The sequence below is a fragment of the Entelurus aequoreus genome, linkage group LG14 (assembly GCF_033978785.1).
Source record: "Entelurus aequoreus isolate RoL-2023_Sb linkage group LG14, RoL_Eaeq_v1.1, whole genome shotgun sequence".
Lineage (NCBI taxonomy): Eukaryota > Metazoa > Chordata > Actinopteri > Syngnathiformes > Syngnathidae > Entelurus > Entelurus aequoreus.
The window spans coordinates 30409774-30429652 of record NC_084744.1 but is presented as its reverse complement, the minus strand read 5'-3'; the positions used below and the strand labels follow the sequence as shown (position 1 = coordinate 30429652).

General features: G+C 37.9%; 1 protein-coding gene across 1 annotated transcript in view; it reads right to left on the bottom strand.

Annotated features, from left to right (window-relative positions):
* ephb3a (eph receptor B3a) overlaps window positions 1–19879 on the bottom strand; it is a 151176-nt gene that overhangs the window by 90598 nt on the left and 40699 nt on the right. Inside the window, exon 2 of the mRNA XM_062069584.1 lies at window positions 11001–11065. Within this exon, the coding sequence (XP_061925568.1) occupies window positions 11001–11065 (65 nt within the window). The remainder of the gene's footprint in view (window positions 1–11000; window positions 11066–19879) is intronic.

Sequence of the window (19879 nt, the reverse complement as noted above, 5' to 3'; positions counted from 1 at the left end):
GTGTATGTCAACTTTTGATCGCGACTGTACATACACATGTATATGTGTGTATAAATGTATATGTGTATATACATGTATATGTATCCATCCTATATATATATACCGTATTTTTCGGACTATAAGTCGCAATTTTTTTCATAGTTTGGCCGGGGGTGCGACTTATACTCAGGGGCGACTTATGTGTGAAATTATTAACACATTAGCGTAAAATATCAAATAATATTATTTAGCTCATTCACGTAAGAGACTAGACGTATAAGATTTCATGGGATTTAGCGATTAGGAGTGACAGATTGTTTGGTAAACGTATAGCATGTTCTATATGTTGTATAACATACACTTATTCAGCCTGTTGTTCACTATTCTGTATTTATTTTAAATTGCCTTTCAAATGTCTATTCTTGGTGATGGGTTTTATCAAATACATTTCCCCAAAAAATGCGACTTATAATCCAGTGCGACTTATATATGTTTTTCTTCTTCTTTATTATGTATTTTCGGCCGGTGCGACTTATACTCCAGAGCAACTTATACTCCGAAAAATACGGTATGTGCTCCAATCACTCTATCACAAAAAAATAAGAGTTGTAGAAATGATTGGAAACTTAAGACAGCCATGACATTATGTTCTTTACAAGTGTATGTAAACTTTTGATCGCGACTGTAAATACACATGTATATGTGTGTATGAATGTATATGTGTATATACATGTATATGTATCCATCCTATATATATATACTGTATTTTTCGGGCTATAAGTCGCAGTTTTTTTCATAGTTTGGCCGGGGGGTGCGACTTATACTCAGGGGCGACTTATGTGTGAAATTACTAACACATTACCGTAAAATATCAAATAATATTATTTAGCTCATTCACGTAAGAGACTAGACGTATAAGATTTCATGGGATTTAGCGATTAGGAGTGACAGATTGTTTGGTAAACGTATAGCATGTTCTATATGTTATAGTTATTTGAATGACTCTTACCATAATATGTTACGTTAACATACCAGGCACGATTAAAATCGATTATTAAAATAGTTGCCGATTAATTTAGTCATCGATTCGTTGGATCTATGCTATGCGCATGCGCAGAGTTTTTATTTTATTTTTTTAAATTATTTTTATTTTATTTTATTTATTTTTTTAATAAACCTTTATTTATAAACTGCAACATTTACAAACAGCTGAGAAACAATAATCAAAATAAGTATGGTGCCAGTATGCTGTTTTTTTTCAATAAAATACTGGATAGGATAGACATTTAGTTGGTCTCTTTTATCCGAATATTAATCGATTAATCGAAGTAATAATCGACAGATTAATCGATTATCAAATTATCAGCCCTAGTTTTATCAAATACATTTCCCCAAAAATGCGACTTATACTCCAGTGCGACTTAAATATGTTTTTTTCCTTCTTTATTATGCATTTTCGGCCGGTGCGACTTATACTCCGGAGCGACTTATACTCCGAAAAATACGGTATGTGCTCCAATCACTCTATCACAAAAAAATAAGAGCTGTAGAACTGATTGGAAACTTAAGACAGCCATGACATTATGTTCTTTACAAGTGTATGTAAAGTTTTGATCGCGACTGTACATACACATGTATATGTGTGTATAAATGTATATGTGTATATACATGTATATGTATCCATCCTATATATATACCGTATTTTTCGGACTATAAGTCGCAATTTTTTTCATAGTTTGGCCGGGGGGTGTGACTTATGTGTGAAATTATTAACACATTAGCGTAAAATATCAAATAATATTATTTAGCTCATTCACGTAAGAGACTAGACGTATAAGATTTCATGGGATTTAGCGATTAGGAGTGACAGATTGTTTGGTAAACGTATAGCATGTTCTAAAAATGCGAATTTATACTCCAGTGCGACTTATATATGTTTTTCTTCTTCTTTATTATGCATTTTCGGCCGGTGCGACTTATACTCCGGAGCGACTTATACTCCGGAGCGCTCTATTTACACCAGGGGTGTCAAACATACGGCCCGCGGGCCTGATCCGGTTGAACAGGATTTATCCGGCCCGCGGGATGTGTTTGCTAAGTATAAAAATGAGCCGACATTTTTGAATGAAAGAAACAGCTGTTCTAAATGTGTCCATAGATGTCGCAATAGCAATTATTTGTATATTTGTAAATTACGCTACATACTGTATTTTTCGGAGTATAAGTCGCTTCGGCCGAAAATGCATAATAAAAAACATATATAAGTCGCACTGGAGTATAAGTCGCATTTTTGGGGGAAATGTATTTGATAAAAGCAAACACCAAGAATAGACATTTGAAAGGCAATTTAAAATAAATAAAGAATAGTGAACAACAGGCTGAATAAGTGTACGTTATATGAGGCATAAATAACCAACTGGTATGTTAACGTAACATATTATGGTAAGAGTCATTCAAATAACTATAACATATAGAACATGCTATACGTTTACCAAACAATCTGTCACTCCTAATCACTAAATCCCATGAAATCTTATACGTCTAGTCCAGGGGTGTCCAAACATTTTCCACTGAAGGCCGCACACTGAAAAATCAAAGCAAGCGGGGGCCATTTTCATATTTTTTATTTTAAAAACCAATACAATATATGTATAAAAAATATACATTTAGGCTTCCACTCAGACTTGATCCCAGGGACTCCAAAGGGTTTAGGTTAAAAAACATTTTTAAAAAGTCATTATTTAGTATTATTATTATTACTATTATTCAAAGTTTAAATATCTAGATCAACATTAGGTATATCTGTCAATATAACGTTGTTTTTTTTTAGATTTAAGTTGTATGCCCTTTTTGTCAAAGAAAACCCATATTTTTATGGAAAAAAACACAAATTATGAAATATTTTCCCCCAATAAAATTTTAAAGTGGAACATTTCAGATTATATAATCATTGGAGCTCATAACATAACTCATAACAACATCCCTGGTCTAGTCTCTTACGTGAATGAGCTAAATAATATTATTTGATATTTTACGCTAATGTGTTAATAATTCCACACATAAGTCGCTCCTGAGTATAAGTCGCACCCCCGGCCAAACTATGAAAAAAACTGTGTTTTTTGGTCCGAAAAATGCGGTATTTGTATCTTTGTACATTATGCTACATATGTAAAAAAATAAAAAAATAAACCACATGTTGTTAGTGCACCAGTTGAGGAAAATGAGCACACTACATAAATAACATCCTGTAATTTGATTTTGATATTTTGATTTTGAATTGACTGATGAACATTATCACATCATTTTTCAGAAAGTATAAATAACGACAAATAAAGATAGAATACTATTAACCGCAACATGTAAGTGTAAAAAAAAAAACAACAACATTATGATTTGTACATTTTCAGAATGTGCTTGTTCTATTTTTAAACAAAGAAAACAATCTGAAGTTGTCTGTATTTTTAAGTTATCGTGCCGTGATTTTACCAGTCCGGCCCTCTTGTGAGTAGATTTTTCTCTGTGTGGCCCCCGATCTAAAATGTGTTTGACACCCCGTATTTACACGTTGTGACCTGCATATTAACCAAGCTGTAGCCACAATGTTATTGCAAAAGCTAACTAGTGTTGTCCCGGTACCAGCATTTTGGTATCGGTACCGCTACCAAAATGTATTTCGATACTTTTCGATACTTTTCAAAATATAGTGTACTACACAATCTTATGATACGTTAAACATTCTTATTGCAATAGAAGAACAATTTTGGCATTAAATAAGATAGTGATCATTAGAGATGTCCGATAATGGCTTTTTTGCCGATATCCGATATTCCGATATTGTCCAACTCTTAATTACCGATTCCGATATCAACCGATACCGATATATACAGTCGTGGAATTAACACATTATCATGCCTAATTTTGTTGTGATGCCCCGCTTGATGCATTAAACAATGTAACAAGGTTTTCCAAAGTAAATCGACTCAAGTTATGGAAAAAAATTCCAACATGGCACTGCCATATTTATTATTGAAGTCACAAAGTGCATTATTTTTTTGTTATGCCTCAAAACAGCAGCTTGGAATTTGGTACATGCTGCAAGGGGTTCTGGGCAACGTTCCCTCTAAGGTGCGCACCTGCGCAATTGCGCACTGCTCATTTTCTGCCGTACAAACCAGGCCAAAACCAACTAGTCATCTGTCACCAACACGCATACTACTAAGCCACTGGTGCGTTTATGGCCACACAAAAAGTCGGACAACTCAAACACCACACACTATGACTCCTCAGTCAAACATGTGCTTATTCTACTGTCATTTATTATTAATGTTAATTTATTGATATTAATCATAGAATGCTGTTACTAGAGAAAGTTACAGGAATGCACACTTCATATATGCTTACATTTCATTGTGCAACATGAGGATGTTTAAGGGCAACTAAATGTGATCTCTGAAAGGGGTACAAATGATCTCCAAAGCAGGACCCCCACCCAGACATATTGTACAATACTAATCCATAGCTTATGAAAAACAAGATTTCTTTTATTTTCATTACAAGTGGGCCAAATCACTAATATTACAAAATAATCTCATGAAAATGACACCTCTCATTTGAGTGTTATTATAAAAGATTGGTTTGAGACAGGTGTGCTGCTGGTATTGCCACGTGTGATGTTGCTCACATGTGCTCAGGGAGTTTTTGTGTTTGCTCAGACACATGAACAATTAGAGGGAACATTGGTTCTGGGTAGTTGTTCTGTTGTGTTTATGTTGTGTTACGGTGCGGATGTTCTCCGAAATGTGTTTGTCATTCTTGTTTGGTGTGGGTTCACAGTGTGGTGCATATTTGTAACAGGGTTAAAGTTGTTTATACGGCTACCCTCAGTGTGACCTGTATGGCTGTTGACCTGTATGGCTGTTGACCAAGTATGCTTTGCATTCACGTGTGTGTGTGAAAAGCCGTATATATTATGCGACTGGGCCGGCACGCAAAGGCAGTGCCTTTAAGGTTTATTGGCGCTCTGTACTTCTCCCTACGTCCGTGTACACAGTGGCGTTTTAAAAACTCATAAATTTTACTTTTTGAAACCGATACCGATAATTTCCGATATTACATTTTAAAGCATTTATCGGCCAATAATATCGGCAGTCCGATATTATTGGACATCTCTAGTAAGAATGGATATATATAATGTAATATATTTTCCACAGCTTCAATTCCGGTCCTTTAACAATGGCTATTTCTTCGGAGTCAAAATATTACAGTTATATAATATAACTATTGACTAGTGATGCACCGAAAATTTGCTTGTCGAAAATAGACTTTGCTCACTGAAACTGGATCTTCTGATAAAGTGTCCACTTCCGCTGGCGGGCTTCGTCGTAGCTCGCCCAAAAGCGGAAAAAGTCATGATACAAGTTAGGGCTGGGCGATATGGCCTTTTATATCCCTTCTATATCGCACAGAGACAAACCCGCGATATATCGAGTATATCGATTAATCGCCCAGCCCTAATACAAGTCACATCGCATTGTGTTTAGACGGAAGTCACATTTGAATAAATCAGATTCCAAATCGGATTTGGACTATCTCCTTATGTGGCCTGAATCGGATGCCAAAAGTAAACTGAGGCGATATTTGCAATGTGGCCCTCAATAAAAATGAGTTTGACACGCCTGTCATATATCTTTACTTTAAACTCCTTCTATTTGTTTTTAAATGTCTAAACAACCTCGCGCCAACATATCTCTCCGACCTCCTTCAGCCTTACTGCCCCACCCGATCCCTAAGATCAGCCAATCAGCTGCTACTGACGTTCCCTGACAGAAGGCTGAAGCTTAGAGGTGACAGAGCTTTCGCCGCTGCTGCTCCCAAGCTCTGGAACGACCTACCTCTGAGTGTTAGACGAGCCTCCTCTCTTCCTGTTTTTAAATCTCTCTTAAAAACATACTTTTATTCCATGGCTTTTAACACTGAGTGATATCCATCCTGCTATGGCGCCCCATAATACACCTGCTGTGAACCTGCTTTTATGTTTTATTTATTTTACTTATTTATTTTTTATCGTGTTCTGTTTGTGTTGTGTTGTGTTTGCTCGGTACTCGTATTATCTTTTAACCTGCCCATTGTACAGCACTTTGGCTACCCCTGTGGTAAATTTTAAATGTGCTTTATAAATAAAGTTGATTTGATATGATTTGTTTTGGTTATGTTCGGTTTGGTTTTTGGACTCTTTGTGCACTCATGTTTGTTTTGTTTACATGACAACCCATTAGTTTTCACATGTCCTCATGTCACGCACCTGATTCATTTGGACTCACACACCTGTCATTAATCATGTTCAAGACTATTTAAGCCGATAGTTGCCAGGAAGTCAGCCTGGCGACATTGACTTCTGCTACCCATGTTACCCATGCTACCATAGTTCCATGCCAAGTGAGTTTTGTCTATTTTCATGTCACAGAAAGTGTTTTTTTTTGTTTCTTGCCCATAGTCTGCCTAAATGTTAGTTTTTGTTTCATTAGTCAAGTTTGTTCTCCGCCTTTAGTTGTGTACCTTTTGTTAGTGTTAAAATAAAATCATGTATTTACCGCCAAGCCATGTCCGATCCAACTTTACTTGCATCTCGGAAAAACGAACAATCAATAGTAGAGATGCCGATAAATGAGTTAAAATGTAATATCGGAAATTATCGGTATTGTTTTTTTTATTATTGGTATCTTTTTTTTTTCTTCTTTTTAAAAAAAAATTAAATCAACATAAAAAACACAAGATACACTTACAATTAGTGCACTAACCCAAAAAACCTCCCTCCCCCATTTACACTCATTCACACAAAAGGGTTGTTTCTTTCTGTTATTAATATTCTGGTTCCTACATTATATATCAATATATATCAATACAGTCTGCAAGGGATACAGTCCGTAAGCACACATGATTGTGCGTGCTGCTGGTCCACTAATAGTACTAACCTTTAACAGTTCATTTTACTCATTTTCATTAATTACTAGTTTCTATGTAACTGTTTTTATATTTCCACTTTCTTTTTTATTCAAGAAAATGTTTTAAATTTATTTATCTTATTTTATAAAAAAAATGTAAAAGTACCTTATCTTCACCATACCTGGTTGTCCAAATTAGGCATAATAGTGTGTTAATTCCACGACTGTATATATCGGTATCGGTAATTAAAGAGTTGGACAATATCGGATATCGGCAAAAAGCCATTATCAGACATCCCTAATCCATAGTCCAGGTCTTGACATGCACAAAAAGTGCACTTTAATTTAGTGTTGTTTTGATATGTCATCTTAGTGACATCATGCACAAAAGTGCACTAATAGCTTGTTTTAAAATGTCTCTGACAATCTTGCACTTTCTGTTTTGGAAATGACATGAATGTTTGTGCCCCTGCTTAATAACTGTTTAATAAATACACTTTTGGTCAATTGACTTAGTTGTGATTTCCCTCTCTGCATGAAAGTTTAAAATGAGCATATATTTGTTACGGCTCAGACTCCTGCCAACGCCGTTCATCCGTCTGTGCGCACCTTGGGACACGCCCACGGGCGCGGACATCCAGGGATTCGGGGGTATTTGGGCCGGCGACCCACCACCAGTTGACCCCTCCGCCCTCCCTTGACTTTTGTTCCTGTGCTTTTTGTAGTACGACCTGTAGGACATCTGAGAGCTGTCTATAAGGAGGGGGGTACTGTTACGGCTCAGACTCCTGCCAACGCCGTTCATCCGTCTGTGCGCACCTCGGGGCGCGCACATCCAGGGACGCGCCGCGCGCGTCTCCGCCCTGCAGCACCAGCCAGCTGCAATCACTCACCGGCAATCTGCACACCTGGGACTGTTTAGGGCGAACTGGATAAAAGTACCAGTGGACCCAAGGATCGGCGCGGGAACTTAGTTCTCAAATGGTGTACCGTAAGCAACAAGCTTTATGCTCTATTCGTGTTTCCTCTCCGTGGCTTGATTTGTCCCTTGTCTTCTCCCGTGTCCCTGCAGTACCCTCCGTCGCCTGGAAAGTGAGCTGTGCGTCTCACTTTTCCCTGGATCTCCCTCTGGACTCTGACTGCCTCCTTAGTTCCTCGACTTCTCGCTCGCCCCTGGATTGTGACACCTCTCTCTCGCACCGGATCATCTGCATGCCCCATGGACTTCTGTGTTCTATCGCTCTCACCAACATTTTGCGGTAAAACCCTCCAGTTAAATACTACACATAGTCTTACACCAGGGGTCACCAACCTTTTTGAAACCAAGAGCTACTTCTTGGGTACTGATTAATGCGAAGGGCTACCAGTTTGATACACACTTAGATAAATTGCCAGAAATAGCCAGTTTGCTCAATTTACCTTTAACTCTATGTTATTATTAATAATTAATGATATGTACACTTAATTGAATGGTTTAAAAGAGGAGAAAACACGAAAAAAATGACAATTAAATTTTGAAACATAGTTTATCTTCAATTTCGACTCTTTAAAATTCAAAATTCAACCGAAAAAAAGAAGAGAAAAACTAGCTAATTCAAATCTTTTTGAAAAAATTAAAAAAATAATTTATGGAACATCATTAGTAATTTTTCCTGATTAAGATTAATTTTAGAATTTTGATGACATGTTTTAAATAGGTTCTAATCCAATCTGCACTTATTTAGAATATATAACAAATTGGACCAAGCTATATTTCTAACAAAGACAAATCATTATTTCTTCTAGATTTTCCAGAACAAAAATTTTAAAAGAAATTCAAAAGACTTTGAAATAAGATTTAAATTTGATTATACAGATTTTCTAGATTTGCCAGAATAATTTTTTTGAATTTTAATAACAATAAGTTTGAAGAAATATTTCACAAATATTCTTTGTCGAAAAAACAGAAGCTAAAATTAAGAATTAAATTCAAATGTATTTATTATTCTTTACAATAGAAAAAATAAATTTACTTGAACATTGATTTAAATTGTCAGGAAAGAAGAGGAAGGAATTTAAAAGGTAAAAAGGTATATGTGTTTAAAAATCCTAAAATAATTTTTAAGGTTGTATTTTTTCTCTAAAATTGTCTTTCTGAAAGTTATAAGAAACAAAGTAAAAAAATTAATGAATTTATTTAAACAAGTGAAGACCAAGTCTTTAAAATATTTCCTTGGATTGTCAAATTCTATTTGAGTTTTGTCTCTCTTAGAATTAAACGTTTTGGGCAAACGAGACCAGCTTGCTAGTAAATAAATACAATTTAAAAAATAGAGGCAGCTCACTGGTAAGTGCTGCTATTTGAGCTATTTTTAGAACAGGCCAGCGGGCGACTCATCTGGTCCTTACGGGCGACCTGATGCCCGCGGGCACCGCGTTGGTGACCCCTGTCTTACACCATACACACTCTTGGATCTAGTTCACACTCCATTTCCTTAGTTTATATTATTATTGTTGTATTATTATATATATATATATACTATATATATAATAAATCTTTGTATATACTGCCCCCTGGTGTCTGAGCCGTCACCCCCCCCTTAGTCCAACCATAACAATATTAATGATAAATGATAAATGGGTTATACTTGTATAGCGCTTTTCTACCTTCAAGGTACTCAAAGCGCTTTGACAGTATTTCCACATTTACCCATTCACACACACATTCACACACTGATGGCGGGAGCTGCCATGCAAGGCGCTAACCAGCAGCCATCAGAGGCAAAGGGTGAAGTGTCTTGCCCAAGGACACAACGGACGTGACTAGGAAGGTAGTAGTAGTAGTAGTGAAGGTAGTAATGCAGTATGAACAATAATGTTTTAATATAGACACATAGAATCATCATACTGCTGTGATTATATGCATCAAGTGTTCATTCAAGGCTAAGGCAAAATATCGGGATATATATCGTGTATCGTGACATGGCCTAAAAATATCGAGATATTAAAAAAAGGCCATATCGCCCAGCCCTAGTTGGTCGTCTGCATATTAATGCACGGTAACTAACATATCGGCCCAGTTAGTCAATAAATGTATAGTCCATTAAACAACCACCTTGGGGCGAGTCAATCCTTTTTCTTTTTTCCTCATTCCTAGTCAGACTGAATGCTTCGTTTCCATAACAAATAAGCTCGCAGTAGTTGATTATTTCACCGGCGGGAAAATACTGCATAAGTCATCTCACGTCTTTGAGCTGCCGTGCAATTTATTCCCTGGCGCGATGAGCCCAAGAGTCGGCGTTCGATGTCGTAAATCACCGGCAACACGTTGACGCACTACCTGACAAATATGATAATCGTGGCTCCCTGAACGTATGGGGCTTGTCTTCCGGGAGTAGGGTGGGAGTGGAGTGGGGGGGGGGCTGCTTCGCCACCCGTGACATATAACTTCATGGATACGAGGACACTCAAGACTCGGCCCGTTTAGGAAAAGGAAGAAGCCCTTGCTGCCGATGGCCGTTTCCATGGCAACCGGCCATTTCCATTGACTGACTTTGCGCTCACGTAGCGAAGACAAATGACACTGGCCAGGAGTTGGGGGGGAGGTCTGTCAGGCTGTTAGCCCTCAGGTCAAATTCATGTTGCTTTATTTTCCCAGCACTCCTACGGGGGGTGGGGGGATCTGCGGAAAACCTTAATTTTGGACTCTAATGTGCTCTTGGGCTCAACGTGCTTTCAATTATCAGGCTGTCTACGCTCCCTAGTTGTCCTGACACACTGTGGGGATTTGCGTTGGTTTATCTGCGTGTTTGCACATTGGTTTGTTTGGAGGAACACGATGCGCAGATTGTGTGCAGCTCATCAAGCATTGAGCATTTCTTTTTAATACCGACAATGTCACACGGCGTCTTTCTGATTTGCTCTTTTTTTAGTACCGCGGAAAGCAAACACACGCTGCAAAAAAACAAAGATATAAAACAGTAGGAGGCGTGCTGTTCAAGACACTCAGAGCTCTATTAACCAGCAAATGGAACAAAATGCTTTTAAATGGGCGTGGGAGGGGCTACAAAACAAGCAAAAGACACGCAAACATATGCTCACCCCGCTCTCTGGGAACGTAGTCCAGGCCAGCTCTGTGGTCGCCCACCGACTGTCCATGAGGGTCTCTGCAAAGTCAGGATTGACATGTTAGTTTCAGAGAGTGAAGAGGAAAAATGCAATAACATATTTTACGGACTAAAAGGCGCACTTAAAATCCTTTCATTTTCTCAAAAATCGTCACTGCCCATACTTGCCAACCCTCCCGATTTTCCCGGGAGACTCCCGAATTTTAGTGCCCCTCCCGAAAATCTCCCGGGGCAACCATTCTCCCGAATTTCTCCCGATTTCCACCCGGACAACAATATTGGGGGCGTGCCTTGAAGGCCTACTGAAATTAAATTTTCTTATTTAAACGGGGATAGCAGAGCCATTCTTTGTGTCATACTTGATCATTTCGCGATATTGCCATATTTTTGCTGAAAGGATTTAGTAGAGAACATCGACGATAAAGTTTTGGTCGCTGATAAAAAAGCCTTGCCTGTACCGGAAGTAGCGTGGCGTCACAGGTTGAAAGGCTCCTCACATTTCCCCATTGTTTACACCAGCAGCGAGAGCGATTCGGACCGAGAAAGCGACGATTACCCCATTAATTTGAGCCAGGATGAAAGATTTGTGGATGAGGAATGTGAGAGTGAAGGACTAGAGTGCAGTGCAGGACGTATCTTTTTTCGCTCTGACCGTAACTTAGGAACAAGGGCTCATTGGATTCTACACTTTCTCCTTTTTCTATTGTGGATCACGGATTTGTATTTTAAACCACCTCGGATACTATATAAATAAATAAATAAATAATAAATGGGTTATACTTGTATAGCGCTTTTCTACCTTCAAGGTACTCAAAGCGCTTTGACAGTATTTCCACATTCACCCATTCACACACACATTCACACACTGATGGCGGGAGCTGCCATGCAAGGCGCTAACCAGCAGCCATCAGGAGCAAGGTTGAAGTGTCTTGCCCAAGGACACAACGGACGTGACTAGGATGGTAGAAGGTGGGGATTGAACCCCAGTAACCAGCAACCCTCCGATTGCTGGCACGGCCACTCTACCAACTTCGCCACGCCGTCCCCTGTATGAGAGTCGAGAACGCGAAATGGACATTCACAGTGACTTTTATCTCCACGACAATACATCGGCGAATCACTTTAGCTACGGAGCTAACATGATAGCATCATGCTTAAATGCAGATAGAAACAAAAGAAATAAGCCCCTGACTGGAAGGATAGACAGAAAATCAACAATACTATTAAACCCTGGACCTGTAACCACACGGTTAATGCTTTCCAGCCTGGCGAAGCCTAGCAATGCTGTTGCTGACGATGCCATTGAAGCTAACGTAGCAACGGGACCTCGACAGAGCTATGCTAAAAACATTAGCGCTCCACCTACGCCAGCTCTCATCTGCTCATCAACACCCGTGCTCACCTGCGTTCCAGCGATCGACGGCGCGACGAAGGACTTCACCACGGTGATCGGTGCGGTCGGCGGCCCGGAGACGGAGGAAGTCAACCCAGACAGGTGAGGACAGCGGCACGGCGGCGGACGGCATTGTAGCTTTCGACGACACCCCGGCCGCCATCAGAGTCGGCAAAAAACATGTTTCCCCAAAGTTACGTACGTGACATGCACATAGCGACACGCACGTACGGGCAAGGGATCAAATGTTTTGAAGCCAAAGCTGTACTCACGGTAGCGCATTTGCTATCCAACTCAAAGTCCTCCTGGTTGTGTTGCTGTAGCCAGCCGCTAATACACCGATCCCACCTACAGCTTTCTTCTTTGCAGTCTCCATTGTTAATTGAACAAATTGCAAAATATTCACCAACACAGATGTCCAGAATACTGTGGAATTATGTAGGAAAACAGACGACTTAAGCTGGCGACCGTGCTATTCCAAAATGTCTGCTTCAACCATTGACGTCACGCGCATACGTCATCATACATAGACGTTTTCAGCCGGAAGTTTCCCGGGAAATTTAAAATTGCACTTTATAAGTTAACCCGGCCGTATTGGCATGTGTTGCAATGTTAAGATTTCATCATTGATATATAAACTATCAGACTGCGTGGTCGGTAGTAGTGGCTTTCAGTAGGCCTTTAAAATCCTTTCATTTTCTCAAAAATCGCCACTGCGCCCATACTTGCCAACACTCCCGATTTTCCCGGGAGACTCCCGAATTTTAGTGCCCCTCCCGAAAATCTCCCGGGGCAACCATTCTCCCGAATTTCTCCCGATTTCCACCCGGACAACAATATTGGGGGCGTGCCTTAAAGGCACCGCCTTTAGCGCCCTCTCTCACCTGAAAAGGAGACTATTACCCTATTTTTCGGAGTACAAGTCGCACCTGCTGAAAATGCATAATAAAGAAGGAAAAAACCATATATAAGTCGCACTGGAGTATAAGTCGCATTTTTTGGGGAAATGTATTTGATAAAAGCCAACACCAAGAAAAGACATTTGAAAGGCAATTTAAAATAAATAAAGAATAGTGAACAGGCTGAATAAGTGTACGTTATATGAGGCATAAATAACCAACTGAGAACGTGCCTGGTATGTTAACGTAACATATTATGGTAAGAGTCATTCAAATAACTATAACATATAGAACATGCTATACGTTTACCAAACAATCTGTCACTCTTAATCGCTAAATCCCATGAAATCTTATACGTCTAGTCTCTTACGTGAATGAGCTAAATAATATTATTTGATATTTTACGCTAATGTGTTAATAATTTCACACATAAGTCGCTCCTGAGTATAAGTCGCACCCCCGGCCAAACTATGAAAAAAACTGCGACTTATAGTCCGAAAAATACGGTATTTCCACACTGTGTCAGTAACACGACAGTAAAACGGGTGATCAAACAAAACAGAACTCATCGTCATAGACCCACTAGCTGCAGACGCTAGCTCTCCAATCTGCTAAACAGACTCAATAGCTCCACGGTGACGTTTTGGTGAATTTACTGAGGAATTTGTGAAACTGAAACAATACCAAAATAATGCCATTGTAAGTTAATAATAGTAACCGAACACTTGTAAACGTGTTAGCATATTAGCTAATGCTAACAACGCTCACTTAATTACATTACTATAGCACATACACTTATGCATGAAAGCACTCCTACAGACATCACAAGTGAGACGGTTTAGTAAGTGTAAACAGTTTTAGTTAGATTGTAAAACATACAAACGTTGCTTGGGGTGATGAACGAAGAATCCGTACCAGTAAAAACGCTATAGACGGCTAGAAGACGGAAAGGCACTTCTACTTTCGGTTGAAAGTAGAGATGGCCGATAATATCGGCCGATAAATGCTGTAAAATGTAATATCGGAAAATATCGGTTTCAACCTCCCGATTTTCCCGGGAGACTCCCGAATTTCTTTTCACCCAGACAACATTATTGGGGGCGTGCCTTAAAGGCACTGCCTTTAGCGTCCTCTACTATCTGTCGTCACGTTCGCTTTTCCTTCGTACAAACAGCGTGCCGGCTCAGTCACACAATATATGCGGCTTTTACACACACATAAGTGAATGCAACGCATACTTGATCAACAGCCATACAGGTAGAATATGGGTTGAAAATGATTTGCAAATCATTGTATTCCGTTTATATTTACATCTAACACAATTTCCCAACTCATATGGAAACGGGGTTTGTATATGTATATATATATGTATATATATATATATATATATATATATATATATATATATATATATATATTGGAAACGGGGTTTGTATATATATATATATATATATATATATATATATATATATATATATATATATATATATGTATATACACATATATATATTAGGGCTGCAACTAACGATTCATTTGATAATCGATTAATCTGTCGATTATTACTTCGATTAATCGATTAATAATCGGATAAAAGAGACAAACGACATTTCTATCCTATCCAGTATTTTATTGGAAAAATAACAGCATACTGGCACCATACTTATTTTGATTGTTTCTCAGCTGTTTGTAAATGTTGCAGTTTATAAATAAAGGTTTATTTAAAAAAAATAAAAATAAAAATAAAAATAATAATAATAATGTTTTATTAAAAAAAATTAAAAAAAACTGCGCATGCGCATAGCATAGATCCAACGAATCGATGACTAAATTAATCGGCAACTATTTTAATAATCGATTTTAATCGATGTAATCGATTAGTTGTTGCAGCCCTAATATATATATATATATATATATATATGTATATATATTTATATATATATATATATATATATATATATATATATATATATATATATATATATATATATATATATATATATATATATATATATATATATATATATATATATATATATATATATAAGAAATACTTGAAAATATATACACCCCCGTACGACCTTGGTAAGCTACAAAGCCGCACCGCTAGATAGATTGTCAGCGCATTACAGCTACCATAGTCAGATGTACTGTGCTTCAACATACGAGTATTATTATGGAGTGAAGTGAAGTGAAGTGAATTATATTTATATAGCGCTTTTCTCTAGTGACTCAAAGCACTTTTACATAGTGAAACCCAATGTCTAAGTTACATTTAAACCAGTGTGGGTGGCACTGGGAGCAGGTGGGTAAAGTGCCTTGCCCAAGGACACAACGGCAGTGACTAGGATGGGAGAAGCGGGGATCGATCCTGGAACCCTCAAGTTGCTGGCACGGCCACTCTACCAACCGAGATACCGCCCCAAAGTGAGTAGAAGGACCCCAAAATGGCACCTGTTAGGAAACCTATTATCTAGCGTTTTGTTTTGCAATATTATGCACAGCCAACTTTTCTTAATTATTGGTTCCTGTTGACGTGTATTTGGGATCTGCATGAGTCCAAAAATGTGCGCGTGTTCACCATTGTCAATAAGCGTCTTCTTTTTCTTTTTCTTTTTCATTTTCCAAGATCCAAGGAGGGTAACCTTAAACGATGGTTTAGTGTGGCCGATAATAATTATTTGTTTAAGCAGTTTAAGCGGCTTAATGTAGACAGGGCCTTAGATGCCACTATGATAGCAACAACTGTAACATTTGTCAATACATTCCAGCCTGTCGTGTCAATCCCAGGATATCATGGAACTATGCCCCCAATTGAGCATTTGGCTAAAATGTTTTGATCAATTATGGGGAAAAACCAACACCCAAACAGATCCCCAGAAGCTCGGAAAAATGGGATGGTTGCGTCAGGAAGGGCATCCGGCGTAAAAAAAACAAACTAAGCCAAATCTGTCATCTGACTGATTGCTGTGGCAATATAGAAAAATAAATATATAAAATCCAGAAGAAAAATAAATAAATAAAATATGAAGAGGAATTAGAAAGATATGAAATCATAACTCCTCTCTTTGTCAGGTAGGTCGGTTAAACCAAAAATGATTCCCGGGCGCGGCACCGCTGCTGCCCACTGCTCCCCTCACCTCCCAGGGGGTGATCAAGGGGATGGGTCAAATGCAGAGGACAAATTTCACCACACTTTGTGTGTGTGTGACAATCATTGGTACTTTAACTTTAACTAAAGCAGTGTTTTTCAAACGTTTTTTGAGCCAAGGCACATTTTTTTGCGTTGAAAAAATGCGGAGGCACACCACCAGCAGAAATCATTAAAAAACAAAACTCAGTTGACAGTAAAAAGCTGTTGTCACAATTGTTGGGTATGACTTTAAAGCAGGGGTCCCCAAACTACGGCCCCCCAGCATCCAAAATCCGGCCCGCGGGAAGCCCCAAGTTATTTTTTTATTATTTTTTTAAAATGTATTATTATTATTATTTATTTATTTTTTTATTATTATTTGTCCTTACTAGTCCATTTTCTACCGTCTCCTAGCCACTCAGGCAATCATATTGTCTAAAAATGCATTTTACCATCGATAACGTGACATGCAGCAAGTGCGCTCTTTAAGTCAATTTGTGCGCGAGGAATATATATGTATGAATACATATATACATATATATATATATATATATATATATATATATATATATATATATATATATATATATATATATATATATATATATATATATATATATATATATATATATATACACACACATATAGACACATATACATATATACACATTTATACACATATACATATATATATATATATATATATATATATATATATATATATATATATATATATATATATATATATATATATATATATATATATACATGTATGCATATATATATACATGGACATATACATATACATAGACATATACATATATACACACACTTATATACACATTTACATATATATATATATATATATATATATATATATATATATATATATATATATATATATATATATACTAGGGCTGCAACTAACGATTAATTTGATAATCGATTAATATGTCGATTATTACTTCGATTAATCGATTAATAATCGGATAAAAGAGACAAACTACATTTCTATCCTTTCCAGTATTTTATTGAAAAAAACCCAGCATGTGGACATTGGGGGTGCAGCATACACCAATAATAACACAGAAATGCATGGCAGCTCCCGCCATCAGTGTGTGAATGTGTGTGTGAATGGGTGAATGTGGAAATACTGTCAAAGCGCTTTGAGTACCTTGAAGGTAGAAAAGCGCTATACAAGTATAACCCATTTATCATTATTATAAATGTAACTCATCAGAACTGAATCAGATATTGTACACGTTTCTGTTGTGAATAATAAAGGATTCATTTTAGGCTGCCTCTGAATAATAGCATGAAATATTCCAGCACCTTCATAACGTTTAGTTATACTAAAGCGTCACTCAAATCTAAATATATTTATATAGCTTTATCGGCCCAGCTACATTGATCCATTATGAAACCAACCTGAGATATTTCTGTCCGTTACGTTTATTTCCAAAATGGTAACCGTGCGTTTTCTCTCTCAAAACGGAGTCAAATGTGCCGGAGACACATTATCAGCCCCACGTTGCAACAAAGGCATAACTTTAACGTTACTCACAAAAAAGCTGAACTCATGAATGCTTGTTGCCACTATGGACTTAAAAAGTTACGTACTGTGAGTTGTTCCCTTCATCCATGGCTCCAACATGTTTCTTCTTCAGGTGCTCCTGAAGCAATGTTGTACTTCTGTGCCATTTTGCAGGAAACGCTCTTCTTTGAAGTCTTTAAAGTGAAGTGTTCCCACACTTTTGACCACTTAGGTCGTACACTTTTCTCCATTGAAGCAATAACCTCAAGATGTTTCTCCGCTAAACTATCGGTAGTGTTTTCCTGCACCATTTTTCGAATTTTTCCAGCAAAGGAGACGCCGTCGTCACGTGAGCTGCACATGACACATCATTGGCTAGCTTACGCCACCTCATGAGACGTAGCCTCAGCGCCGCCCTGGCGCTGTTTTGTACTGTTTTTGTACTTATTTTGATTATTGTTTCTCAACTGTTTGTAAATGTTGCAGTTTATAAGTAAAGGTTTATAAAACAAAAACAAAACAACAACAAAAAAATAACCAAAAAAAAAAAAAAAAGACTCCGCGCATGCGCATAGCATAGTTCCAACGAATCGATGACTAAATTAATCGCAAACTATTTTGGTAATCGATTTTAATCAATTTAATCGATTAGTTGTTGCAGCCCTAATATATATATATATATATATATATATATATATATATATATATATATATATATATATAGCGCGGCCCCCAGCCAAATTGTTTTACCCCAATGCGGCCCCGGAGTCAAAAAGTTTGGGGATCCCTGCTTTAAAGCATAACCAGGCATGCATCAATATAGCTCTTGTCTCAAAGTAGGTGTACTGTCACCACCTGTCACATCACCCCCTGACGTATTTTGAGTTTTTTGCTGTTTTCCTGTGTGTAGTGCTTTAGATCTTTTCTCGCGCTCCTATTTTGGTGGCCTTTTCTCTTTTTTTGGTATTTTCCCGTAGCCGTTTCATGTCTTCCTTTGAGCGATATTTCCCGCATCTACTTTGTTTTAGAAATCAAGAATATTTCAGTTGTTTGTATCTTTCCTTGTGGGGATATTGTTGATGTTCGAATGTACATTGTCTTTGCTCCACAGTAAGTCTTTGCTGTCGTCCAGCATTCTGTTTTTGTTTACTTTGTAGCCAGTTCAATTTTAGTCTTGTTCTGCATAGCCTTCCCTAAGCTTCAATGCCTTTTCTTAGGGACACTCACCTTTTGTTTATTTTTGGTTTAAGAATTAGACACCTTTTTACCTGCACCCTGCCTCCCGCTGTTTCCGACATCTACAAAGCAATTAGCTACCGGCTGCCACCTACTGATATGGAAGAGTATTACGGCACACCAGACTGTATCCCACGGCACACAGTGGTTGAAAAACACTGGGTTAAAGGGTCGCAACACGAAAACGATACCGAATGCTACAATATTGTATCAAGTTACACAATGCAGTATGTGTCAGGAAGGGGAAGATAAGAGCTGTCATAGGAACACATTTTGACACGACGCAGAATAAGACACTGTGTAAAACCACATAAAAACACGACAACAAACTCGAAGCGGCATCTGCAGAAGAGTCATCCTGACAAGTGAAGTGAAGAGAAATGATAATTTACACGATAACCTGTTATTATTTTTGATATGTGCTGTTTACTGCTGTTTCTATTGCCGAGAAAGAGGAGTTTGCATGGATGCCTGGTGCGTTATGCAGAGGTGATTCATTACTTCATAAATAAGATGTTGAAGCCGTCAAAATGAACACTCCTGCAAACTAGTTGAGGCCAGAGTCGTGTATAAAGAGAGTACGGCCTACTCGGTTTCAGGCGATCTCCTCAAGGATTGGTTAAAAGGTCACCACAGGGCGCCATGACTGCTACACTGCAAA